This window comes from Rattus norvegicus, chromosome 8, assembly GCF_036323735.1.
Source record: "Rattus norvegicus strain BN/NHsdMcwi chromosome 8, GRCr8, whole genome shotgun sequence".
Lineage (NCBI taxonomy): Eukaryota > Metazoa > Chordata > Mammalia > Rodentia > Muridae > Rattus > Rattus norvegicus.
This window is the reverse complement of record NC_086026.1, coordinates 92739218-92766516: the sequence shown is the minus strand read 5'-3', so window position 1 is coordinate 92766516 and position 27299 is coordinate 92739218. Positions and strand designations below refer to the sequence as shown.

The 27299-nt window shown below is 35.4% G+C and overlaps 1 protein-coding gene across 5 annotated transcripts in view; it reads left to right on the top strand.

Moving 5' to 3' along the window:
- Positions 1-27299, top strand: part of Phip (pleckstrin homology domain interacting protein) — a 114209-nt gene that overhangs the window by 4582 nt on the left and 82328 nt on the right. For 3 of the 5 annotated variants that reach the window (XM_039082539.2, NM_001427740.1, XM_039082542.2), the window contains 3 exon segments: positions 11871-12021; positions 12111-12209; positions 25385-25545. In XM_039082539.2, coding sequence (XP_038938467.2) covers positions 11871-12021; positions 12111-12209; positions 25385-25545 — 411 coding nt within the window. 5 annotated transcript variants of the gene reach the window in all.

Here is a 27299-nt window from a genome sequence, read left to right as displayed (position 1 = left end):
ATTTTGGAGTATACTTTTCCAAGATGGAAAGTTAAATCTATAGAAATCATACCAGTTTGGAAATTGAATAAATGCTTTTCGTAGTACCATTCTTTGATGTTGGCCTACTTTGGTTTCTGTTGCTACAATAAAAACTCTTCACGAAAAGTAACTTGGGGAGGAAAGGGTTTATTTCCACCCAGAATTCCCAAGTTACAATTCATTACTGTGGGAATTCAGAGGAACTGGAGGCAGAAACCTGGAGGCAGGAACTGAATCAGAGGTCTTTGGAGGCTGTGGAAGACCTCGGTTTATTGATTTGTTCCCCTCTGCTTGCTGAGCTACTTTTCTTGTGTAGTGCAGGCCAGTCACCACCCACTGCGAGCTAGACCCTCATCATTCTGCAATTGAGGTACCTCCCTTGCTTAGCCACAGGCTCCTTCAGAGGCTGGCTCCTTCAGTTAGGTTTCCCTTTTCCCAGTTGTCAAGGTGACAACTGAGTTTTTATAATACTATTTCTTCTTGTAAAGATGATTTTTGAGATAGTAGCCACATTGTAGAATACCTCTTTATTGCTGTATAATTCTGTGTCTTTCATTTTGTAAGTAAATAAGTTAGTTACTGGTAACTTCAGAATCAGAGATGAATAGAGGAACCGTAAATAGACTTTATTTAAGGATATGTCTTAGGTATACATATATTTAGAGTATGCTGATTAAAGTGAAAGTCATGGAATAAAACCTAGAGGTAACCTTAAGGAAATTGGTAACATATTAGATGTCTTTAAATGGTCTGTACAAGGGTACTTTGAAGATTTGAGTATAAGCCTTTTCCAAATTGGGAGAGAGCATCCGGGGAGGTGGATATTAATGGTAGCATTATAAGGGTTGTTTTTTTTTTTTTGTTTTGTTTTTTTTTTGTGTGTCTCTTTTTTCTTCATTTTTAAATTCTTTGAAAGTTTCATACATGTGTGTAATGAAATTAGCTATTTTTTGACGTTGTAATTTAAGAGTTTCAATAAAATAGCTTAGCTTGGTAGTTTATAAAATTGAGCTTTTAAAATGACTTACAATTATAATGAGGGATAAGATGTGTTAGTAGGTTAGGTGTAAAGGAAATTGTATGTGCTAAAGGACTGAAACATTTTTTATATGCAGTTATTTTGTTGGTGCTTAGTATCATCCACTTTTTAAAAATTAGATGCATTTATAAAATTTATATGTGTACTTATTATGTGGATATTCATGAATGTGTGACTGTGGTGATCAGAACAACATTGGGCTATTCCTCAGGTACCATCCACTTGTTTTTCTTTTTTAAAAGATAGTTTCACTGGCCTACAACTCTCCCAGTAGACTAGCCTGGCTGGTCAACAAGTACCAGGGATCCACCCAGCTATTTGTCCTTTTAGAACTAGAAATATTGTGGATGCCTGGTATTTTTTGACCTGAGTTCTGAGGATCAAACTCAATTCTTTACCTACTTTATGCCCCAAACCTATGGAGTTTTTAAATGAAGTAAGTCTACATAAGATTCTTAATACTTACATTGCAGAGTGATATGGACATAAAGGGGTAGTGGAATTGTACCTTTGCTAACTGCATGGTGATGGTTTATAGGCGACAGATGGGCCTTAAAAGTCTGGGAGTAGGAATTGGTGTAGGGTTTGGGTTTGTTCTTGGCAACTTTAGTAACAGTAAAGGTAGAACTGTGAGGTAGGTAAAGTTTTCCGTAAGGAAAGTGTTTCTTTTTGAGATACATGTACTTATAACTTTCTCATCCTAGCTAATAATACCTTATAAAAAGAAAAGCTATTTGAAAACTTTAGAAAATACTGCTAATGTACTTTTTAGACTTGAAGGTGAAAAAACTCTTAAGACATAGAGAAAAGGTGAGTGTAAAACAAATAATTTCTTAAGTATTGTGAATAGGTCTGTAGAAATAGTTTGCTGTTAGCTCTGCTATGACTTTCTGTGAGACGGCAAACTTTAAATATTTGGGTGGTTGAGTTATCTCGAACTGGGCCTGGAGTGGAGATTTAGCTCCCATGGTTAAGTGCTTGCTTAGTGTGAATGAGGTCCTGGGTTCATTTCCCAGTGCTGAGAGAAGGAAAAAGAACAAAAAAGCAGAGGAGGAAAGTACTACCCTGACCATGTTAGAGACCAAGTGAAGTCTTTTCTTTTTCTGGAACTTTAGGTAAAGAGGGACTGAGAATTGACATTGGCTCTTTCTATTCAGAAGTTTGTGGCATTTAAAGCCATAGTAGTTTGTTCTTGGACTAAAGAGGATGTTTTCCAAACAAGTTAATAATTCAAAAATTGCATTCTCAGGTTAGTTTATGTTAAATATTGGCAAGCTTTTACCAATTTAGAGGTTCTTTGTAAAGATAGGCTTATGTTTATGTCCTTCTTCAGTACATCTGGAAATTCTTTGTCTGTAGGCATTTGTCGCTGCCCTAAGTTCTGTTATTATCTACCTACTTTGTGGTGCTTCAGCACGTGTGCAGTTTATTTTGAGCAGTACCTAATCTAATGGGTAAATTCATTCTTATAGTTTGGTTGTGAGCCTAGCCTTTAACGGCTGAGCCATCTCTCCAGCCCCGATAAATTCATTCTTAGGAATAGTTTTCTGATGTGCATTTCAGGATTCTCAGAACAATATATTTTTAATATTACTCATGTGGCCTTGCTAAGCAGACAATTTCCTAGTTTATTTTTTATTGATTTCAGGAAGATAAGGCATTAATGAACATACTGGGCATAAAGTATCTCAGTAGGAATTTTAAGTTACTTTTGTAATTATATCTAAAAGTGATAGACTGTCAAATTTTGGAAATCTGAAAATTACAATGTTCAGTGTTCAGTTTCATATTTTGTTTGAGAAGATATTTTGGTGACATGAATAAACTTTTGAAAAATTCTTTTGAGAAGTCATTTTAAATTAATATGTGAAAGCAAAAGTTTATAAATTAACTTTGCAATTAATAAGGTATTGAGCATATGGATTATAAAAGGGTATAAGTATTCTAAAATACAGAGAAAATTAAACTTTTATTTGTAGAATTTGAGAATATAAGGTATTAATATAAGTCCAGGATAATGATAGAGAAGTCATTTATGTAAATTTGAGAATGTTTGGTCTCTGTAATAGACAGTCATCATTTGTTTCCAAGCAAGGCTACCTTCAGTTACTCATCTACATGCGAGTGCAGCCTTTGAGCTTCTATGAGGCTTGCTGAGAAGTTTTTATCTTAAGGAGTCTAGGCAGTAACCTAGTATGGTCTACCCTCTGCTTAGTTTAAAATGCAACTGTAATGCGGTTTGTCATAGCCTTTCAGTTGACAATAGCATGTTAACGACACAGAACTAAATGAATGTGTGGTTCTGCTACAGTTGGCATGGCAAGCTAGGTTTCTGTCATGGGTAGAGAGGAGATGTATAACGGAAAAAGTTATAACAATGTAAGATAACTACTGTGAGCTGAGTCAGTTCACTTTGGTTTACTTTCAGAGTGGGGGAAACACTGGATTATAGGTAGCTTGGTGAAACGTAAGACTTCTGTCTCTGAGTGTGTGGTGATAATTATTTTGAGTACTGAAGATGAGACATATCTGAGAATGAAACTGGATGTTCTGTTTTTACACTGACTCTTTTAAGAGTAAGCAATTTAAGGACTTTTTTTCTATCCATCGGAAGGTAACTTTATCAGAGTCATAAATTTGAGTTTTAAATTATATTCTTAACATGTTTGAGAGATAATATATTTTACAACTTTTGCTTATAATTTGATTTTTAAAAACTTAATGTGTTACTCTAAAAAGTCATTTTGTGGTGTTTTAAATTAATTTGAATAGAGCACCACAACTTTGCTCTATGGAGGAATCTTTAATTCTGCTTGTTTTTACCAAAACAGTTGAGATTTTAAATGAATAAAGTTTGAAGTATTTGTATTGCCATTTTCTTTAGCCAACACTGTATTGATAAGCCCAGGTGAATTACCTACATGTGTTCTTATGGTTGACTGAACTCTTGAAATCATTCATGTTGTGTTTGTAAGTAGACTTCTAGATTGATTTTGATGTTTGGCAAGGTTCTCTATTGTTAAGCATTTTACCAGGAAATCATGAAAATCTAGGAATTCTCAATACTATTTTGTAAATAGTTATTCTAATTAAGAAGATTGATTTTACTTATAGATTGTAAGTTTTTAATGCTCAAGCCTTTGTGATTGGGAGGGGAGGGGACTAAAATTTTGAGAAGGAAACAGTACTACAAACAGCATTGGAATCTGGAGACCTGGACTTGATCGGTTCCTCTCCTGTTTTCTGAAGGTAAATCCTTAAACGGATTTGCTACTTTTGCTTTACCTATGACATAGGTGGAGTTTCCTTACTTGTTTTTTGCAATCTTTAATGTTTGCAGTTAAATTATGAAAATTGGCACAAAGATGTTTTGGGTTTTCTCCTGTGAGAAGCTGGTCAAGGTTATTTTGAGCACCAGCTTTAAAGGTGGTTATTGAGATTTATCTCTCTCACACTTTAATAGCAGTGTAAGTCTGGAAGTTCCGAGACTTTTAGTGTTAAAAATTTGGGGTTTTTATGATGAAGCCTAAGGCTTTTAAACAATGAATGTGGTTTTTTATTTGTATTAAAAAATATTCTAGAAGTCAGATTGTATGGAGAGCAGAAGTACCAGCCCTTTTGATCTGCCAAAGTTTATTGGTGTCATTACTAGACAGAGTGAATATGCAGTGAACACTTTAACTAAAACTTTGTGTTAACGCCAGACAAACTTCACTTTTGTAAATACCAGTTTGCTAAAGGAAAGGACATTTTTAGGTCAACATAGGCAAATCAAGTAATTGGTATGAACCTGTGTAGCTAATCTTAAAATGAAACTTCATTGCAAAGATTTTTTTATTATTGATACGTAATATCATTCATGTACGTAATATCATTCATGTATATGCGTCATGAAAGTACAGGGGAAACTGGCAAGGGAACAAAGGGGAGAAGGGCAAGTAGGGGGGACCCCAGGGAGAAATATACCCACTGTACATTGTAAACTTTATAAAATTAAAAAAAAAATAAAGAGGCTCAAAACAATTTCTTGGGTTAGATAAGTTTTCTCCTCAGTATATGGGTCATTTGTAATTTGTTGGAGTATTGTTAAAGTAACAGTTGACTCTACTGGTTGCAATGCTAAGGACACCAGATGATTTAAATAAGTTAGTGATGCCTTATGTGGTGATGAGGACACTGGGTTTAACATGCTTTCTCTATTCTCATTGCAAGCACCTCTGATGCCAGGTTGCTTGGATTTGGTGTTTTCTAAGCTACTGACCGTTTCTTTAAAAGTTGAATAAGAGTTGTTCTTTTAGCTTTTTGAGACAGAATCTCTGTAGCCTTGACTGTCTTGGATCTTGCTCTGTATACCGGGCTGGCCTCTGATATGCCTGCCTCTGCCTCCCAAGTACCTCCCTACTACAGCCCACCTCAGTAAGAGTCATAGTATGCCTAGAAACCAGTGGCTTTCAGTTTCCTCACAGTTAACATCTTGAATGATAACATCTTTTAACACTCCCTTCTCATGGTTGCCAACCTTTTTGTGTAAAATGGATAGCTGCTTATATTGGAAAGCAGGATCTTAGTTTTTCTTTTGTTAAAAATACCAAGACCAATAGCAGCTTGGGGAAGGAAAGGGTTATTTCATCTTACAACTTCAGATTACAGTCATTCCCTGGTGGGGAAGAACAAGAGTAAAGCAGGAATCTGGAGGCAAGAACAGAAGAGGCAGGGAGAAACACATCTTACTGGTTTATTCCCCATGGACTGCTGAGACTGCTTCTTACACAACACTGGACACCTGCCCAGGGATGCACCACCCAGAGTGAGCTTTGGGTCTTTCCACATCCACCATTACTTAAATGTTCTTCTCAGGTAACAAACTGACCAAGACAGTGAGCTGCCCAGAAGGAGGTTGGTTTACAACCAACCAGCTTAATTTTTTCCTGTTTTTTTTTTTTTCTAATATACTGACTGCTAGTCACGTTTTCAGATTATTATCAAACTGTAGTCAATTCTAGAAGTAGAATTCTTATCTACGGTGATGTGAGAAAGAAGGGGTAAGCCTGTGATTTTTGACCAAAGTGAAAAAGAAATGAAAAGAGCTGCATTTCTCTCAGAAATCTTTTGACCCTGACGTGAGAGACATTGCTGGACTGGATCATTCTTTGGGGAAAAGGTCAGTAAAAGTTGACTGCCTTGGTAAAGTGTTCTTGAGTTTTAAGGGTAAGTGCCTAGTGTTGACATGGAGATGATGATTGTAGTTTTGCACATGAGTTCTTAAAGAGACTGAGATTCTCGGTGTTCTGAGGAAGATGAATGACCAAGACCAAGACTAGATGTAAACTTGTGAAATAGCGTAAGAATTGTCCACAGATGAAATGTAATGTGAGGAAAGATTGTGTGGGTTTGGGCTCTTGACCTCAGGGAACTTGATTACTTTGTGACCCGGGAGAAGAGGATAACTTGCAGTAGAGGGCATGGTTTCACAGGTGGAGAAGAGCTAGAGCATAGCTTGGAATGAAGAGGGAGAAGTATGCAGCTGGCTCAGATGATGGCAGAGACAGTCAGATAAAGACTTACTAAAAAGACCAACAATACTTGTTTTTCTAGTGCTTTTGTATTTAAATAAAATTTTATATTAAGATACTTGTAGGTTAAGAGAAAGCAGAGAGAGCCCATCCATGTTCACCGAGGTCCACTGAGAATATTTTGCAAAATCGTGGTGATGATATTGACTTTGATTGAGTAAAAGGATCTCATTTTGATCCAAGTTTCTTCCACATTTGCTTACTATGGATGTGTGTGTGCATGTGTGTGCTCGCGCGCGCATGTTACATTCTGTGTGATTACCTGTTTCCCCCACTATATGAATTATATGTAATATGTATCTGAGAGTATAGTTAACATAGCAATTGATTCTTATACAACAGGCACAATACGAAGGACATTTCATTTATCCAAGACCATTGCCAAGTACCAGGATATCTTTTATGAATACTCTCACTCTAACAGTGTCTTGCCTGTCTAAAATGTATCTCAAAAAGTGATATAACTTGAATCAGATTTATGCACATGAAAGTTGTTTTAGACTGAGTCAAAAAAGAGAGGGAAGAAATGAGACTGATAATAGACTATTTAAGCATATGTTTAAGGAGGCAAGCAATGGAAACATCTGGATGATTAAAACTGAAAGGAAATAGAGAACAGGTCAGGCAAAATTTGAGGGTTTTACTAGGAAGGCACATGAGGATGTTTAATGTGGATATGAGTAGTTGAGAACTAGTTTGGGATTTCTTCGAAGTCAAAGCATAGGTAGAGTTTCTCCATCTTCCACGTTAAAGGGAACAGTTGTGCTCAGAAACAGAATAGATTCAGTTGTAGCTTTAAGGATTCGATGGGATGAAAACAACCCTCCACTCCAACTCCCAGTAAGTAAGAAAGGGAGTATGGGAAACAGCTTATGCCTTGGGAAATTGTCTCAAGCAAGAAGGTAGATACACACAGTATAACAAAAGCTACATTTTATTATGCTGAAGGTCGTTATACAAGGTTCACATTCTATAAATTCTAACTAAGGTCCCTAAGCCTCCCCAAGGCTGCTCACCTGTGCCTCAGATCTTAGCTGAATGTCAGGTTCAGTCTCTAGTAGAAGTCTATGATTTGGGGATCAGGACCCTGGGAGACCCTAGCTGCAGAGCACATCAAGGTGGCGTCTCTCCAGATGGACAGCAGAGCATCACTCATGGTCTCTGCTTAGCTACAGTCCTGTGGCCATCATGGGGTCCTAGGACTGTGTCTGGTTATATTGAGTGAGTGATGCCATTGAATTCTGGTTCTCGGATAAAGCCTTGGGTCTAGTGGAGATCCTGAGTTCTCTGTCCATGTCTAAAAGGCACTTTCTTACTATGCTCACTGTAGAAAGAAAGTTTGTCTTTGCCCAACACCCCTGCCCCCCAACCTCCTGCCCCAGCACACACTTTTTGGTGATAACAGCTTACGGGCTGCTGAAGAGAAACAGTGACAATGATAAAAACACTGAGATATGTATTCTCCCATGTTACTTATATAAGAATACTTGAATAGTACTAGGACTTTGCTTTTTCTTTTAGAATTTGGTTTGGGGAATTTTCTGTGACAAAGGTGTTTGAAACTATTAGATAAAGCATTAAAATATATAAAGTGAAATATTGTTTCTTCTATTTTTATGCACTAGGATAGGTGCTAATAAAATGTTTTCAGATTGAGTAGTGGCAAAGTCAGCAATTTTTTTTTTTGATGTTGATATGTTCATTTACCTAAACTATCATTTAACTCCTTGAATTACTCTTAGCTACTTTGTAGACAGGCAAACAGCTCTAATCCCGTGTCTTACAACCGACCCAGATAAGTTGGTTGGTGATTCCAATACAGTCTGTGGTCTTCTGGAATCCCAGGCAAAGAGATGAGGAATGGATTTCTGGTGAGGATTATAGTTACCATTAGATTCTCACGGAGGTTATAAAGTATCAAAATCTGTATATGCTACAAAGGGTTAAGGCCAATGAAGGGAAACTGAAACTGAAACTTCACATGAAAACACATGTGCAAAGAGAAGGGACTAAGGTGTTTGGACAGCGCCTGGACTGCAGTGAAGCACAGAAGGAAAGGTGTGGAAGTGGGCAGATAAAGAAAAGATTTCCAGTAGACAAGTGGACTTTATATTTAATACCTCAAAGCTGAGAAAGTATAACATTAAGAACTGAATGTTTCTTTTCTAACTCGGAAGTGAAAGTTCAGTATGAAAAATTAGAGTATGCTATATTATCAAAGAAAGCTTTAAAAGTCGAAGACCATTATAAACTAATGTTAACAAATAATGAACTACATACATCTGGGTAAAATGAAAAATTGAAAAGGAATTTTGAACAGTTTTAGAATCACATTGAAATACTTGTATGTGGGCTCAGTGTTTGAGGGCATTTGTATGTAGCTCTTGTCAAGGACCTGAGTTGAGATTGCAGCACCTGCACCTTATGGGCATCTTATGACCATGTATGACTCCAGTTCCTGGGAGCACTTTCTTGCCTCTGCAGGCACTGGTTGTGCTTGTGTGAGCATGCACACAATTTTGAAAACCTTTTTAAGGCAATAATTATGTACTTTTGGTCCAAAGGGGAGCTTATAAATACTCCAGGCCTTTTCATTTAAAATTTAGTTCTTTATTTCTTGTAATTTAAGGTGTAGGGGTATGTGTGTGAGTGTGTGTTGTGTGTGTGTGTGCGCACGCGCCCATATGAGTACAAGCAGGGAATGAGGATGACTATGGGTATTTTGCTCCATCACTCTGTCTTAGTCCTTTGAAATGGTGGTCTTCTGCTGATTTGGGCACTAGACTAGCCCTCAGAAAGCTCCAGTAGTCTTCCTGTCACCGCTCTCAATCCTTGGGGATTGCAGGCATATGTGACCCTTCATTTCTATGTGGACTGTAGGGATTCGAACTCTGCTCCCCAGCCCTTGTTTGCTCAGCAAATACTGTTACCTGCTGACCAGATTCCCGGGCACAGTTTTATTTTTAGTTAACACAGTAATTCTTCATGAGAAAAGTGCAGTGATAAATGCATTATGTGGTTATAAATCAGTGCTTAACACATCTAGCACCTGATATATTTATCATGGAATTATGGTAAGAACGCTCAAAATCTTTTGAGCTATTTAGGTAATTGATAACTGTACTCGTCTCTTGTATGTAGAATTCCAGAATTTTCTGGAACCAAGCAAAGAAAAGTAGAAATACAATTAAAAAAACTCTTACTTGTTTTGCTTTCTTTAGAACACTAAAGATAATTTAATACTCATTAGTGTTTCCTAAAGTATGTTCTGAGTATGACATACTAGGGAGAAAGTCAAGCTTCAGCCAAGCAAGTTAGGGAAATTACAGGCTAAACAACATTAAAAACAGATTTATCTAGTTTCTCAAAAGTGTTACCAATACTGGCCAGAAGGGTATATTGTACATAATTTGTAATGCATATTTTATTAAGGTTCTTTTTTTCTAAAGGTATTTATTCTGCCCTTTTGAACTTTTAAACAACATATCTATCTGTCTGTCCATCCTAGACTCTGATGTTTTTAATTATCAGTGTGACAGTACCTCATCCTCACAACAGGAGTGTTTCTCTAGAAGGATGTTTACTAGCCAACACTGAAATACATTCACACTAGTCTTCAGAGTATAGTAAAACTTAGAGGTGTATTTCGGTAGTAGAATGCTTGCTGAGTGACTCAAGGCTCTGAGTTCTATCTCTAGCACCAAGGAAGGGAAAATAAAAAGAATATAAAAGATAATATGAGATTCAATAAAAAGATTTATCTATTTACATTTCTCTTAATGTAAATTAAGAAGTTCATATTAGGATTTACCAAATGGATGAAATACTTTGAAACTTGGTCTGAAGGCCTCTTCTCACCCATACAAATTATGGAAGTTCATTTGTTGATGTGCATCATACTCTACTGGTGGCTGCAATTAATGTTTAACAGGCTAGAAACCTATTAAATACCAGTAATAATTTTATGTTATCACAAGTAACATCTGTGTAATACTTTTTCAAAGTTAACTTATGAGGGAAATTGCTGTTTTTTATTTACTCTATCTGTATCTTTAACATCTGGCTTACCTAGACCATTAGTCTTTGTTGATTCTGGTTTGAAATCATAAGTTGTATATATAGCTTTAAGGAAACTACAAAAGAAAGTGGCAGTTAAAGGCAAGCTAAGTTTTACTATTAGTTATGGTTTTTATCTGAAGAATCATCTGGTTCTCAGCATGTTTTAAGAGCCCCACTTCTACAATGGGACATATTTTATAACTTTGATAGGTAAGAGTATATATTCTAATTTAATTTAGTTTGGATTTTGAGACTTTATTGAAAGATGAAATAATAAAAAGTATTAGCATTATGATTTCAAATGCTGCTGAAACTTGTATGATGCAACAGTTAGAATTTTGCCCCCACTTTTTGAAAGTATGTTGGTAAATTAAAAATTTAGCATGGTGGGGCGTGGTGGTGCACATCTTTAATTCTAGCACTTGGGAGACACACATAGTTCGAGGCCAACATGGTTTACATAGTGAGTTCCAGAACAGTTGGGGCTAAGTAGAGAAACCCTGTCTCTAAAAACAACAATAAAAGTTAGCATAGATGGCATACTAAAAATCCCCAAAATTTGTATAATGAGAACCTAAAAATATTGTCTTTAAGTTTTAATTATTTTAGAGAGATAATAGCAGTTTTAAAACACTGATTTTATGAGTTTTTTTGTTGTTGCTGCTTAAGTTTTAGGAACTCCAACTGAAATATACCATATAATTCGATAATTGTATTTGTGCTGGGGTGGGGTTATTCTGTTTCCATCCCAGGCTGGCCTCAATTTACACAGTGAAGGATCTGCATGTCCAGACTACTGGGATTATAGGTCTGAACCACCAGATCCCAGGTATATAGTGTTAGAGATAACATACAGTGTTGCATCCTAGGCAAGCTCTGTCAACCAGAGTGTATCCTCAGCCCCGAAACTCTGTTGTTTATCATTGTTTAGTATTGGCTACCATGTTTATAGAATCTGTTACAATAGTTTACACTAGTCTATAGTGCCTTTTTCTTTCTTCTTGGTGGACTAAATAATACTGTGAAATACGTTGTTTAACAGAGTGGAGCATTCTCTTCGAGTGTTGACTGACCTAAACAGATTGTAACTTTAAAAACTGTTTTACTTAGCATTGCAGAGTAAACATTTTTGTTTGTGTGGTACATAATAGGTGCCTTTGTCTTTTTTGACAAAATAGGTGAAGTATTATAGACACCTTGCACCTGATCACTTGCTGCAAATCTGTCATCGACTAGGACCTCTTCTTGAGCAAGAAATTCCTCAGAGTGTTCCTGGAGTACAAACTTTATTAGGAGCAGGAAGACAGTCCTTGCTACGTACAAATAAAAGTATGAATGTTTTCCATTACACTTTGGATCTTCTTTTTCTCACTTTTTTGTGTTTTATTTTTGTATTCATGAACTGTATGTTTTAACAGGCTGCAAGCATGTGGTATGGAAAGGATCTGCTCTGGCTGCACTGCACTGTGGGAGGCCACCAGAGTCTCCAGTTAACTATGGCAGCCCACCTAACATTGGTGAGTTGGATTTACTATGTTGTGATAGCCTCTGGGTAAAGAGTTCTTGAAAATAATGTTTTTAGTTACTGTGCTGTCAGAGAACTTTTTATCTGTACATATTAGATATATCAACATTCAAAGATGGAAACCTCTCGAACTTTCTTAGGTCAATAGTTTTAATAATAAAGTCATAATGTACAATTTTAAATTATCTTACGAAGACATTATCTTATTAATGTTTTAATTTTGCTAAAATTTCCCTACTAAAAATTACATGTTGAGTTAATTGGTGTTATAATTCAATTTAGCTATAATGTTAGTTAGAAAACAGCTAGTTTTGTTTTCTTTTAATAGCATAGCATATTTTTGTCTAAAGTTTCAAAGAGAACAAACTTGCAAATAAGTTTTCCTCTCGAGTTGCTTTATAGACACAGCCTAATATCTCTTAGTACTACATTTTGTCTTTGAATTAATAGAGTATCCTCAGGTCTGAACTTCTTGATCTTGTCACTTGCCTTTCTTCCATCCAGTATATTGTCTAACACTATAATATAATATTAATTTGTATGACTTTACCTTTGCTCTTCACAGAGCAGTGCAAAGGTAAATTCTTACATGTAGAATGTAATAATGTCTTATTTCTTGTACCAGTACGTCAGCGCCTGGATTAGAGATCGTCTTGTGTTAGCCCTAGCTTCTTCCCTCATGTGCACTATTGATGTCTTTTATTGGAGGTGAAAAGTGCTCATTATTTAAAAATAATGTCTGCCTCATTAATTTTCCTGTGTAGATGTAGAACTTCAGTTAAACAAATGCAGGACTTTTTTGATGTAGTCTGTTACACTCTTGTCTGTTTACATTTTTTCTTTCTATGATAATACTCTGATATTTGTATGACCATAATCATAGTTGATCATATTTTATTTATCTTCCTGGTGAGATTCAACACAATTTTAAAATCAATCTAACATTAAAAAGAATTCCATTTTTATTATATATACTGCTTCTTTCTATTCATCAATTTTTCCTTCAGCTTTCTTTGTTCATTGTTCCTCTCTTCTCTTCAGCTCACACTCTGTCCCTCTTTACTTTGCACTTAGTTCTCCTCATAGAAGTATGGTCATGCCAGCCTGCTTTCTTAGTAAACTGCTTTCCTTTCACATTCACTTCTTGTGTTTTTTCTTGTCATAGTTTTAGTATAATACTTTACAGTTTGTGTTAAGTCATTTCACAATTATTTTCTTTTTGTATTGCCGTTTGTTTCTTAATTTTTCTATAAATATATTTTTATTGGGAACTGTGTAAGTGAAAAGGGTCATTGTCCCATCAGGTTATTCTTTTTTCTTTTCTTTGTAAAATAGAAAGGTAGCTTTTCAGACTCCCAGGATTTTTTATTTTTTTTTTTGCATTATAGAAAAGTTCTATTGTTTACACTTGTATTTCAAGTTCCAGGTGACAAAGGGGTAGATTTAAAAAAAAAATAACTATTTTCATAGGGAGTTCAGAGCGTTTAGAGTTGTGTTCTCATTCCTTAAGTAACTAATTGGTCAGATTTACTTGTAAGTTACAGCTGTGATGACAGGTTCTCCTGTCCCTGATGTAGCTGGCAAGTGACTGTTTATTACAACGCACTCAGGTTCTCCTCAGTCCTCCCCACCTGCTTTCCCACAGTGATTGCGGAGTTTCATGTTGGTTTTCATCTTTATAAAGAGCAAAGATTGTCATCCTTTCATAAGGACTTTGACTTTTTCAGTTTCTTTAAGGATCCTGTGAATTTAATATTTGAACATTTCCTAGGAAATTTTTTTGGAAATTAGGAAGTTCATAGTAAGGCTGAGTAGATTTTATATAGATAATAGTGATTTGTTTAGCTCCTCAAAAATGACTCAATGAAATAAAATAATCTCCCACAAAATAACTGTTATAACATATAATGCTTTGATTGCCTAGGGATAGCCAATATAAATAAATGTTAGTATAAAATAGCTTTGAGTTTGCGGAAGAAGTGGTTTCTCTTGGATTCCATAGTGGCTCTGTAGGAGACCTCTTAATCAACGAAGAAACCAGATTGTAGATGAGTGGTAACAAAATTCAGTTCATTCTCTGGTTTTGATTTGCAGCTTCTGCATTCAATTCATATCACTATTATATATCAGTCTTTTATTTCTGTGAAATTATTTATGCATCAATGTACCGGCTATGTCTACTTATTATTTGAGTTAGTAATCCTTGGATCACTTTGTCTTAGTATAGGAACTGTGGAAATAATGGAGCATAGTATATTCTTTCAAGTTAAGTACTTGAATTTGAAATTAGGTACTCAGTCTTTTAAAGAAAATTACAGGAATCTCTGTACATTAGGCTTGTAGCTAAGGATGACTTTGAACTTGTGATTCTGCTCCCCTCTACCTCCTGAGAGCTGAGACTGTAGGTGCACACTTCACATCAGCTCTGTCCTGTGCTAGAGGTCGAACTCAGTGTGGTGGATAAAGCCCAAGAAAGAATTCCACCAACCACGCTATATCCCTAACCTCAAGTTTTATTCTTAGAGTAGCTGGGCTTGTTTCACTTAAGTAGCTTTGTTTTTAGTTAGATCATTTCCAGTTTCATCATCACTGCAGCCAAGTGAGAAAGTTTCAGTAAATTTTCTTAAAGCGAATTTTACATTATTTCATCCATTTCTCCCTAAAGACCTCAATCATAGTTTAACTGGAATTCTGTTAAAATGCATCTGTCGCATCTTAATTTTTCTCTCTTGACACTTGTTCCTTTGTATTTTGTGTGTCAATCATAACTAGACTTACTGTGTTTGGAGTTTTTCGTTTTTTCTTTCTCTTTTATTGAGATAGGGTGTCACTGTATTTCAGACTGACTTTGTAGAGTTAATTACAAACCTGTACCACCTTGTCCACAAGCTCTGGAACTTGTTAAGTTTTTTTTATTGTGTTTACTAAGTTTGTATTTTGCATGTGTGTGCTTGCTACATATTTGTATGGAGGTTCGAGAACAAGTTGTGGGAGTTGGTTTTCTCCACCATGTGGGTCCTGGGGATTGATGTTAGAGTATTTGGCTTCACAGCAAATACCAAAACCCTCTGACCCATCTCCTCATTCTATCTTTTTAATGCTGTTTTATGGACCCAGGCTATTGTACACGCTGTTCTCTCAACCTGGGAATATATTCTCCTCCTGTCAACATTTTTTGACTGTTTTCCAGTTTTTTAGATTTCCAGAGAATTTACTTAAACTTACTCCCCAATATGCTTGGAACCTTTGCTATGTGTTCCAAATTTTCCTTTATTTGATAACATTTACCATTGTTCTAAGTCCTTATTTCCTGTCTTTCTTCCTTGCTAGACTCAGTCTCCGTAAGGGTAAGTACCACATCTTCTTTTTTTCTCTGTTAACATCCAGTTGACTACACTCGTACCATACATGCTCTATAAATATTAGTTGGCTTAAATGACTGAGATGTTTGACATAGAAAAAAAGCTACCTAAAATTTTAAGGGTAGGCACGTGAGGTCCTAGGTGTGATATGTAGCACCAACCAAAAATTAAAACATTTAAAGAATTTTTATTAAAGTAACTAAGCTTTTTACCAATACTTAAAATTTAAAAGTATTCTTCTAGTTGAAGTAGCAGATTGATTCCTAGGAGAGAAAAAGGAAAATAAATACCATTGTAATGACAGTCACTGTCTCTTTTGTGTAATTCTTGGGAGTATCATTTCTTCCTGTCTTGAAATTTCAACTGCTTTGCTTCTCCGTTTTAGATAATATTCATAATACAGTACTTACTAAATCTATTATCCTTAAGTAAAACAACCGAACACCAAAACTTCACGTGGGAGGATTTCCTTGTAGGTTTTGAGTATACTAATCCTTTTACTCACATAAGTAAAGTAAGGAGAAAAGCTTTCCTGGTTGGTTTCCATCTTCTATTCCTCATTACCTCTCTGCATCATTATTAAGGGTTTGTCCTTCTAATTCTGAAGTTGGAGTTGTTGTTCATTATGTGATTTATCTTGTTCTGCTCTAGGTGCTGTAGAAATGAACTAAATTCTGTTGAAATGTTTTCCACATGCTATCTGGCCTTAATGTCTTTATTAACAGTAACCGCAGAATAATTTGTATATGTATAGTGATTTAATGTTTCCTTTTAAATCTTCTTAATAAAATAGAACTATCTTTGATACTTTATTTTTTAAACTCTAAAAGCTCAGTGAACTGTGTGGGGTGATCCGCGTGAGTGTGTGTGTGTGCAGCTACAAACACATGCATACACATATAGAGCCACATGTCATACTCTGTTGCTCTTTACCTCATTTTTTGAGTTAAGATCTCATTGAACTTTAGAGCTCATTGACTTTGCTAGGCTGACTGGACAGCAAGTCTCCTAGATATTGCTGTCTCTTCCTTTTCAGCACTAAGGCCATCACGTCTGTCTCATTTGGGTGCAGTGGTCTAAACTCAGGTTCTTATGCATGCATAACAAACACTTTACTTACCGGGCCAGATCCCCAGTGAGTTTTTATAAATAAAACTTAGATGAAAATTGAAGGCCTGTTCGTTTATCTTCTGGCTTACAAATCAGACTCTGTAATGGGTGAAATTCTTTTCTTCTTGATTGTGTTTTTGAGACATGATCTCCTTATGGAGCCCTATACCAGCCTTATACTTCTGCCTTAGTCTCCTCAATACTGGGATTACAGGTCTGTTCCACTGTGCTCAACAATATGTGACTTTCTTGAATCTAAAATCTTATTTTCTACTAAGCTTTGAATTCAAGCTAAAAATAGAATCAATGTAATTGGTTATATTATAATAGTTTTGGATATTTCCTTTTAGGCTTGTTTCCTAATGTTACACTCGTTGATAGTACTAATGTCATATTACTCTGTAATCCATTTTGTTGGGATCATTAACATTTACTCTGTTTTCTTACGGATAAGGCATCTAGTCTCGTATGACAAAGATGACAAAAAGTAGACCAAGAGCATTGCATAGTGTCTAGACTGTTGGAAAGCACTCAGAACATATTAGCCATTATGATCCATTAGTACAGATATGCTGTGTTGACATTTTTCAGCATTTTTGAACTTCATCTGCTAATATTTTACTTTTTAAAAATACATTTTGTTTGTGTGTATACTTGTGCTACAAGGAACCCTTTTGTGGTCCTTTGAAATAAGTAACATTTTATGTTTATTAAATACTTTATACCATATAGTATATTTGTATGATAGAAATGCTGAAATTACTGTCATCCTATAAAGACAAGCATTTTTTAAAACTTGAAAATCATAGAGAAATTGTTTTCAGAATGTTTGGTCATGAATAAAGAGTTATTCCATTAAAATTGAAGATATACTTGATAATTTGTTTTCTTTTGCTCATTTAAGTTTTTATCAATTTGTTGTCATTAAAATTTAGCTTCATAGATTTCCAAAGTCTTTAATGTACAGATATTAATTCTGAGTCTTATATTTAGAAAGCCTTTCTTTACATTGTGGAGATTAAAATGAAACTTAAGTTACAGATTACTCAAAGTTTATTTTTTTGTGCTTTAGTTTAGGAAACATTTTGGTGGTTATTATTCCTAATCTTAACGATAAGATTAATTTAAAAGTTAATTTAATAAACATTAAATTACTTAAAGCAACTTCCTGCTAAAGTACCCAGTGCTGCTAACCTGAGTTCTTACTTTGTGTCAGAAGGGGTTAGTGCTCAAGCTGTCCTGGGTACCTTCTGAGTTAAATACTTCTGTTCTTCATTTTCTCCACAACTGTTTTCTCACAGAAATTGTTTCCCTGGATTTGGAATCTGCAGCTATATTTCTTGTGTTCATTGGGCTGACAGACAGGCTTTGCTTTGATAAATTTGTGGTTCTGGGGCTCTCCAGTGCTGATATTAAGGGAGAAACTGCTTTTCTACACTAGAATCGATATTATACCAAATGTTACATTCATCTTAAAGATCTTTTAAAAATTATGGTTAATTTTGATCTTGGAACTTGGGTAATTTATTACAGGTTTACTTGAATGCTTGCTCGTTTTACTGAGTACTTTACAAATACAGAAAAACTCTAAACATTGTAGAGCCAAACAGTATTTCTGCTTTGGTACTTAACTGCTGATTTTTGCCATGGTCAATGCTCTTCTGTGGCAGCTGTACTTGTATGCTTGTGCATGTGCGTAAGCGTGTGTGATTTTTTTTTCCCCCTACTGTAAATAAACTTGGTACAACTAATACCTGTATTATGAAAGAAATTGGGGTAACTTTGCTGAAGTTCATCTAAAATCATCAGCCTTGAAAATTTGGCCCAGCTATAGAAACTTGATAATGAAAGATGTCATTTTATCAGCAAACAATTCTAGATTTAGACTTGCAACAAATGTTTTTACTTTATAATTTTTTCAAAGTTAGTTTCAAATAATCAGGAATATTTTTAAGTAGACTTATAATACCCAGAAATATTAAAATACCGTTAACTATAAAACTCAGTAATGCTTAGTAATGGCATAGATTAGCCTACCACAATTGTTAATCACAGTTTAATAGAAAAGAGGAGCATGAGTAAAATGAAAGACAAAGTCTTTTTTTTTTTTTGTTCTTTTTTTCGGAGCTGGGGACCGAACCCAGGGCCTTGCGCTTCCTAGGTAAGCGCTCTACCACTGAGCTAAATCCCCAGCCAAGACAAAGTCTTTATAAGCTGTTTGAGTCACTTTTTTGTGTTGCTGTGAAGAGACGTTGTAACCAGGGCAACTCTTGTAACAAGAAAAAGCATTTAATTGGGGACTGGCTTACTGTTTCACAAGTTTAGTTTATTATTATTATATGGCAGTTAACATGGCGCGCGTTTGTGTGTGTGTGTGTGTGTGTGTGTGTGTGTGTGTGTGTGTAGGCAGTCATGTTGCTGGAGAAGCAGTTGAAACATGTCCTGATCTACAGAGACAGATAGACAGACAGAGACAGAGACTGACTGCCTGGTATGGGCTTTTAATGCATCAAAGCCAACCACTAGTGACATATATCCTCCAAGGCCACACCTACCAATCCCTTTAATCCTTTCAAAGAATTTTGTTATCTAATGACTAAGCATTCAAATGAACCTATGGGGATGGGGCACAACATTCTATTCCCTTGTGCCCATACATTTATAGTTATGTCATAATGCAAAGTCCAGCTTCAAAATCCTCATAGTCTTTCACAGTCTCAACATTTTTTAAAGTCTAGAGTCTCTCCTGAGACTCGGGCAATCTCATAATTATAACCCCATATAAAATCAAATTCTAAATGGCATAGAATATACATTACCATTCCAAAAGAGAGGAAGAGGAGTGTGGTGAAGAAATACTGGACCAAACAAGGCTAAAAGCCAACAGGGCAAACTCCAAATTGTCCATCTTCATATTTGAGATATGAAGATATTTCATATTTGATATTTTAGGTTTCTAACTCCTTTCAGCTTTGTTAACTTAAACATACTTCTCTCTCGGGCTGGTTCTGCACCTGGTCTACAGCTTTCTTCAGCAGATATCCTACAACTCTGGCATCTCCACATCTTGAGGTATTTAATACAATCCAGGCTTTACCTTCATAGCTTCATTTAATGGCCTCTGGGGACTTCCATCCAGGGACACTCCCTGACACTCCCTGACTTCAGGGCTTTCCTTAGACATAGGGAATCGTTCTACAACCTCTGTCATCTTTGACTCTAAAACCAGAACCACATGGCCATGCCTGAAGATGTAAGTTCTTGCTGAGGCTAGAACTTGACTTCCTCTTTCATTTATATTTGCATCAACTTTCTGTTATCGATGGCTTCCTTTACTGCTTAAGCTTTCCTGTAATTCCTTTTCACAAGTTAGTTGGAAGCTTGGCTGGAGAGGTCTTGCACTGACTTTTATTCCACTTCCTTCATTCCATTTAGCATCAGGCTCTAAGCTTTTTATCTCCTTGAGCACAGGACTTAACTCTATTACCTTACAGATGCTCTTTTTTCTCCTCAAATTGTGCATTTTGTATTTTTCCTTGCTTACATAGCTTCTTTTTATTACAGATCTGCATAAGCGTGACCACTAATAACCACGTGGCACTGTCAATAGTAGGCTGTCTTGAAATTTCTTCTGACAACACCATTAATCCTAAACTCTTCAATTTATCTTCAGGAAGATATTTAGGACAAGGGCACAAGGCAGCCATATCACAAGAATGGTCTCTAGGCCACTTTTTAATATTCTTCCCCTCTGCAACTTCCTGAGATGGGTCCCCACACTTCAAATAGCCCTCTTACCGTCTCCTATGCTCCTATAAAGATGGCACATTAAGCTCCACTTAAAGTATTCAACCGTTTTTCTAGTTCTCCAAACCCCAGCATGGTTAGGCCTGTTATAGCAGTACCTTACTCCTAGTACCAGCCAGACTTCGTCACTGTTATGTTACTGTTGAGACACCATGACTAAGACAAGTCTTAACAAGAGAAAGCATTAGGTTGGAGGTGTGCTCACAGTTTCAGCGGTTAGTTCATTATCATGATGCGGAGCATGGTGGCGCTGTGCAAGTGCTGGAGAAGGAATTGAGAGTTACCTCTTAAACTTCAGGCAGAGAGAGACAGACTGGGTCTGGTATGGGATTTTGATATCTCAAAGCCCACACCCAGTGACACACTTTCTCGAACAAGGGCACACCTCCTAATCCTTTACTCCTTTCAAAGAGTTCTTTCTAGTACCTGGTTACTAAGCATTTAAATATGTGAACCTACGAGTGTTACTCCTAGAAATTCACTTTATAATGCATATTAAAGTTGTAAGTATTAAAGGCCTAACCATGGAATGTAAATCAAAAGTTTTAAATAATTAGATATATTTTATTTTACTGTTTTCCCAGTAGTAGGACTATTAAACTAGGAAAAAGTGAGACAGAAAAAATTGGTATTAGTAATTGTATAAAATATACATTACTTAAAAGTCAAGTACGTTGTGAACAATGAAAATTAGTTCTCACACCATGACTGAAAAAACTTGCTTAAGCTCACAAGAACTCACAGAGGCTGAAGTAGCACATGGTCCATATAGGCCAGGCCTACACCAGTTCCTCAGGATATATATTCTGTATGATTTCCAGTTTACTGTTTTTATGGGACCCCTGAATGTACAAATAAGTGTGTTTCTGATTCTTGTGCCTTTTCTTGGGCTCTTTTCCTTCTGTGATTTGTCGTGTCCATCTGGTCCAACTTCAATGTCATAAATATATAAGTATATATATATATATTTATATATTTATATTTTTATGTTATTAATTTTTTTCCCTAATGAGCAGAAAGGGAATGGATCAGGATGGGATGGAGAGGTAGGGAAAACTGGAAGGAATAGAGGGAGGGGGGCTGTAATGAGAATATTTTACATGGAAAAGAATCTGTAAGCAGGAGGAAAAACAGTATCATGCTTAACATCTCCATTGCTAGGTTCGAACACAAATATAGCATAGCTGTTAAAATACTGTTTGTGAAGAACACTTGGACAATTGATGAAATGGCTTTCCGTGGGGGCTTGCATTATACTTTGCAATGACATTGTTATTTTCTAAATTAGCTATGCACCAGTATTGTAGTTAGAGAGATGAGTCAATTCTTGAAAAATAACTAGGAGAAGAGATTTGTTTGGGAAATTTTGTCATTCTGGTACAGAAATTAGTGGTTTTGAACTCTAAAGTTTGATAGCTTACATACACATACTTGTATTTTATATCTTACAGGTAACATTTACAATGCCATGAGCTTTTCTTCTATAGTAGTTTATAGTGTTGTGCATACAGATTTTGATTGAAAGACTTCTGGATGACTTACTTTACAAATGACTTTGATTTTCACCATTTTCTCCCCCTTTATACATATTTTAAAGTGATTGATATTTCAAATGGCTAAACGTAATTTCCAAACTTTTTAGTTTATTACTGATTTATTGCCAGAAAAATTGATTGAATGTATTTAATCGTGCTCTTATCTGCAAATGAAGTCAATTTAGCAGAGTAGTTAAAATACAAAGCAATATTTGAGATTACTTAAACTACAAAACAGTATTAAATACAAAACAAAGTATATTACCTGTGGAGTTATGCATGTTATGGGAGGAAGCATGAAATAAATATAGTACATACAAATAGGTGGTTTTATGAAAATGTAAAAATAACCAAATACATGATTATCTAAAGGGTATCAAGAGTTAACTGGTGGTGGGGGAAAGAAGGGAAGTCATGGCATCAAGAATTTGAAATAGCTAGTTACATCGCATTTGCAGTCCAAAGTAGACAACAGTCAATTCATTCATGCACGCAGTGTACAACTTGCCCTCTTCATTTTATAGAGACCAGGATCCCTGCTCAGGGAATGGTCCCACCCACAACCAAAATGAATTTTCCCACATTAATCAAGATAATCTCTCAGACATTCTCAGAGGTTAGTTTTAATATAGTAAAGCCGTTTTAGAAATACCCCAGAGGCCTGCTTCCTAAGTGTCATGTTGACAGTATTAACCATCATATGACACAAGTTTATGTAAGACCTTGGTAGGTCAGTATCAAATAACATTTGTGATTATTTTGAATGAAATATTGTAGATTTGAGTAGAGAAGGTGGTGATCTTGGGACTTGAACTTTGGAAATTCACCAGTCTGCGTAGAAGGAATAGTCTCTTGCTTTGGAGGATAAGAAAGAATTCCCAAGGGAAAATGATTTAGTATTACTTGGTATGGTGTAGAACTCTTTCCTATCACCCTAACCAGGAAAATAAAGATACATTTAAACCACAGTTATATTTACATTTAATTTAAGAATTAAAGCTATAAATAATCTCATAGAAAGGAATAGTTAGTTGCTTTGTATCCTCTTACATCTATTCAACCAGGCTCATTTGAAAAATTGTTCTACTTTAATAAAATTTAAAAATTTTCTATAATTTGAGACATTTCCTTTTTACTCAAAAAATGTAACTAACTAGCTCATTTTTAGAATGTGAATAACTGCCATTTATCTTCCCCATGAAACTAAATTACATTGAACAGCCATTTATACCTTATTTAACCAAAATTCACTTATATTCCTTTTGTTTAAAAGGCTCACATTTGCTTGTGAATGAAATACACATTCTGTTTTTCAGTGAAATAGTTAAGATATAGGAGGATAGATAGATGTTATAGCAATGGTATAATAAAAGAAAAAAAGATATTTTGAGTCCTAGGGTATCTTTTCTGTTGTAAAAATGACCTACTTTTTTTGATATAGTCCGAGTTTTTTCAGATTTGGCTTTCTCAGTTGTATTTCAATTATATATTTTTTAACTCTCATAACTATAAGCTTTGAATCACCAACTCGATTACTTGGTAGCTCTCTCTCTCTTTATCTTCCTATGGTTGGTTGGTTGGTTAGTTAGTTAGTTAGTTAGTTGACAGCATGCCTACAGGAGAGGGTGCTGAGCAGTTAGCTGCTTGTTAAGTGTCGTTAAACATAGTGAAAGAGAGTTTCTTGTGCTTCTAGAATGGCTCAGTTGAAGACTTCACTGTTTAGAGGGATTCTTTTTTTTTTTTTCTAGTTGACTCAAATTTAATTCTAGCTATCTTGAAGCTTGAGTAAACCCTGTTTTTAAGGCAGTAATACATTTTATACATTATCAGTTGTGATTTTTTTAATGTTATTCTCAAAATTTTGATTATGAGCCAGTACTTGTCATTGTGACATAATAATATTATTTTAGTTGTCTCTAACAAGAGTGTCTTCATGCCTTAACAGTGTTCAATATTTTTATAAAAATCGAATTTCAAGGATTTTACAAGTTTTGGGTAGAAGGAATTGAAGTCCATTTGTTAACAGATGTCATTATTTGGGTCGCATGTCACTAGTTGCTTCCTTACAGTACAGGGAGGAGAGTCTGAGCTGTCAGAAATTACCAGGTTACTTCTGTGTGAAAGGAAAGCATGTCAGAGGGTAAACTGTCATGGAAGCTTGAGTTTCCTGTAACTGAACTATTGTCTAAACTCGCTTAAACTTAGCTAAGTGAATTCACAGCTCTCAGACTTTTCAGATGTTAGACTATTGAATAGTGTTTGTGGGCTGACAGCCGTTATTTATTATATGCAAGTCTGTAAGTCTATAGTCATAGGACACACATGCATATGATTATTTTACCTCAAAATAGTATTACTTTAAAACCTGTGATGCATGTGTTTTTGTTATTTTTTTCAACAGGACTCAGAGAAATGTAGTGTGAGCCAAAAATTGCATGTAAAACAGTTGCTGAGATTCTTTACAATATATCTGAAATATTTATGTTTCATAAATATAAAGTATAATTTCTAGACTCTGATCTAAGTTAAAAAGCAGATTATTGGTGTGCGTGTGGACATGTGTGTGAGTGTATGTGTGTATAAAGTATGCACACTATTTTTAAGAAATGTTCTGAATAAGTTCAAGTTAGAAACTCTTGTGCTAATTATACTCTAATATAGCTGGCAGTCTTCTTTGGGGGAAATTAATCTGTTAAAAACAAAACTCAGAGTTATTAAAAACCTTCTCTGTCCATAAGTTATGTAAAGAAAGTAAGTACGGTAGTAATTTAGTTAGATGGGACATTTTGTGTTGGAGTCAGTATATAAAGCAAAGATCAGCCTTAGGCCTAGAGGTCAGGATCCCTAAGTGCCTTCTGTTTTCACTCATGGGAAGGTTTGTTTGTTTGTTTTCCTTAAAAACATTTTGTGAGACATGTTTAAAGTATTTGAGTATATTAGTTGATGAAGAAAAATACTACTCTCAAAATCTAACTGCTTTTGTAAGGAAACCTTAGGGAGCCTTGAAAAAGTATGGAATGCTTTGTTTTAAAGCACTCTGGCTAAACAGTAAAGACGTTTGAGTTTTAGTTTCATGCTTTATCGTGACTTTGGACATATTATTTAACTGCATTGGTTATTTATGGGAATAATGAGGAAAGGACAGTTATTTCAAGGACCTTAATTAATTTTGTTGTTTATTTTGAAGACTAAACTATAAACCATATAGGATTCATCTTTTTTTCTCTTTCTCTTTTTTTTTTTTTTTTTTAAACCAGCATGTGATAAGTGAAATAAATGAGTTCTTGAAGTCTGAATTTAAGAAACCTATTTTGTTTCTGGAGTACATTTATATTCCCCCATTTTCTTGGTAGCGGATACTCTGTTTTCAAGGAAGCTGAATGGGAAATACAGACTTGAGCGACTTGTTCCAACTGCAGTCTATCAGCATATGAAGATGCATAAGCGAATTCTTGGACACTTATCATCGGTGTACTGTGTAACTTTTGATCGAACTGGCAGGCGGATATTTACTGTAAGTCATTTTAAAGTCTTATCTTTACTGATAGATAGAATTGAAGAAACATTATACAATAACTTGAAGTAAAAAGTTTATTTTTTTCTTTTAATGAAAAAATGGAAATTTGGATAATTTTCAAAAGCATGCTCTAACAAGTTTCTACTTAAATTTGAACTTTTTCCAAGTTTAGAAGTTCCTAAATTTAGTCCTGTTTTAGTGTAATCACAGTAACATTATGTCCTGTGTCCTGCATACATGCATTGCTCAATATTATATCAGATAGGCTGGTGGGCCTTTTATAAAAATGCCGTGTAATATTTTCAAGTCTAGACTGAACATGGGCAAATTGTAGAATAATATTATATGCAGAGACCCACTTGCTAACCAACCCAAGAAAATTTTCTTTAAATAGTGTTGGAACTTTTGTGCATGTCTGACATTCTTTGCTCAGGATTTTGTCATCCTTAACACCTAATTCTTTAAAAAACCTGATGATTTTAAAGAGTTGCTTTGGGAATTGTTTGGAATTTGGTTTCTCCTAACCTTCATGGAAAAGGAGCAGGACTTTTCAGCTTTAAGTGAGAAAAAATACTTTGGAAGTATTTCAAGTTATTTATTCAAGGGCCTTAACTATTATACTCAGTAAGGATAGTGTTTATCATACTACTGTGGTTATACTTATTGAACATTATCCTTTGGGCTGAAAGTATGCATTTATACAGTCCTTAATTGCTTTTGAAACAGGAAAATAAAAGATAGAACTTCTGATAGAAATACCAATTTCTCAGCAATCGATGGAAACAGATAGACACCCACAGCCAAACATTAGGGGATGCTTGGGGGATTCTGTGAGCGAGGGGAAGAAGGATTGTAGGAGCCAGGGGGAGGGTCAAGGACACCACAAGAAAACCCACAGAATCAACTCATAGTGTGCTCATAGAGAGACTCACAGAGACTAAACTGACGGTTAACCAGGAGCCTGCATGGGACTGACCTAGACCATCAGTGTATATGCTAAGGTTGTGTACCTTGGTTTTCCTGTGAGACTCCTCTAACAGTGGGAGCAGGGACTGTCTTACTCTTGACAACTTTTGGGGCCCTTTTCCTCATACTGAGTTGCCTTGTCCAACCTAATTGCGACTTGAATTGCCAAGGCTGGTTGATGTCCATAGAAAGTCTACCCTTTCCTGAAGAGAAACAGGAGGAGTGGATGGTTGGGGGTGGTGGTTCAGAGGGAAGATGTGTGTGTGTGTGTGTGTGTGTGTGTGTGTGTGTGTGTGTGTGTGTGTATACATATAACATATATATATATATATGTATATATATGGGGGGGGCGGCACAATGGTTGGGATGTAAAAAAGTAACAATAATAATAAAAAATAAAAAATAAATTTCCATTTCTGACTTTGGAAAACCACTTCTAACTTTTAAGATTTACTTATTTATTTTATGCATAGGATTGTGTTTTGCCTTCATGCATATGATGTGCATGCCTGGTACCCATGTAGTTCAGAAGAAAGCATCAGATTTTCTGAAGTCCAGAAGGCACACACACAGAAGGGAAGAAAAGTAACATAGTAATGATTATATGGTCTTGCCTAGACTCTAAAAGATATTTGTAAGAATATGATATAATTTGCTAATTTTGCCAAATTCATAGTTTCAGTTATCTGGTGATTTAGTAATTACTTTAAAGTAGTACCTTGGAGTAGAAATGCTAAGAAAGCATTTTTTTATAGTGTATTTCATTTATTTACATTTCAAAGTTA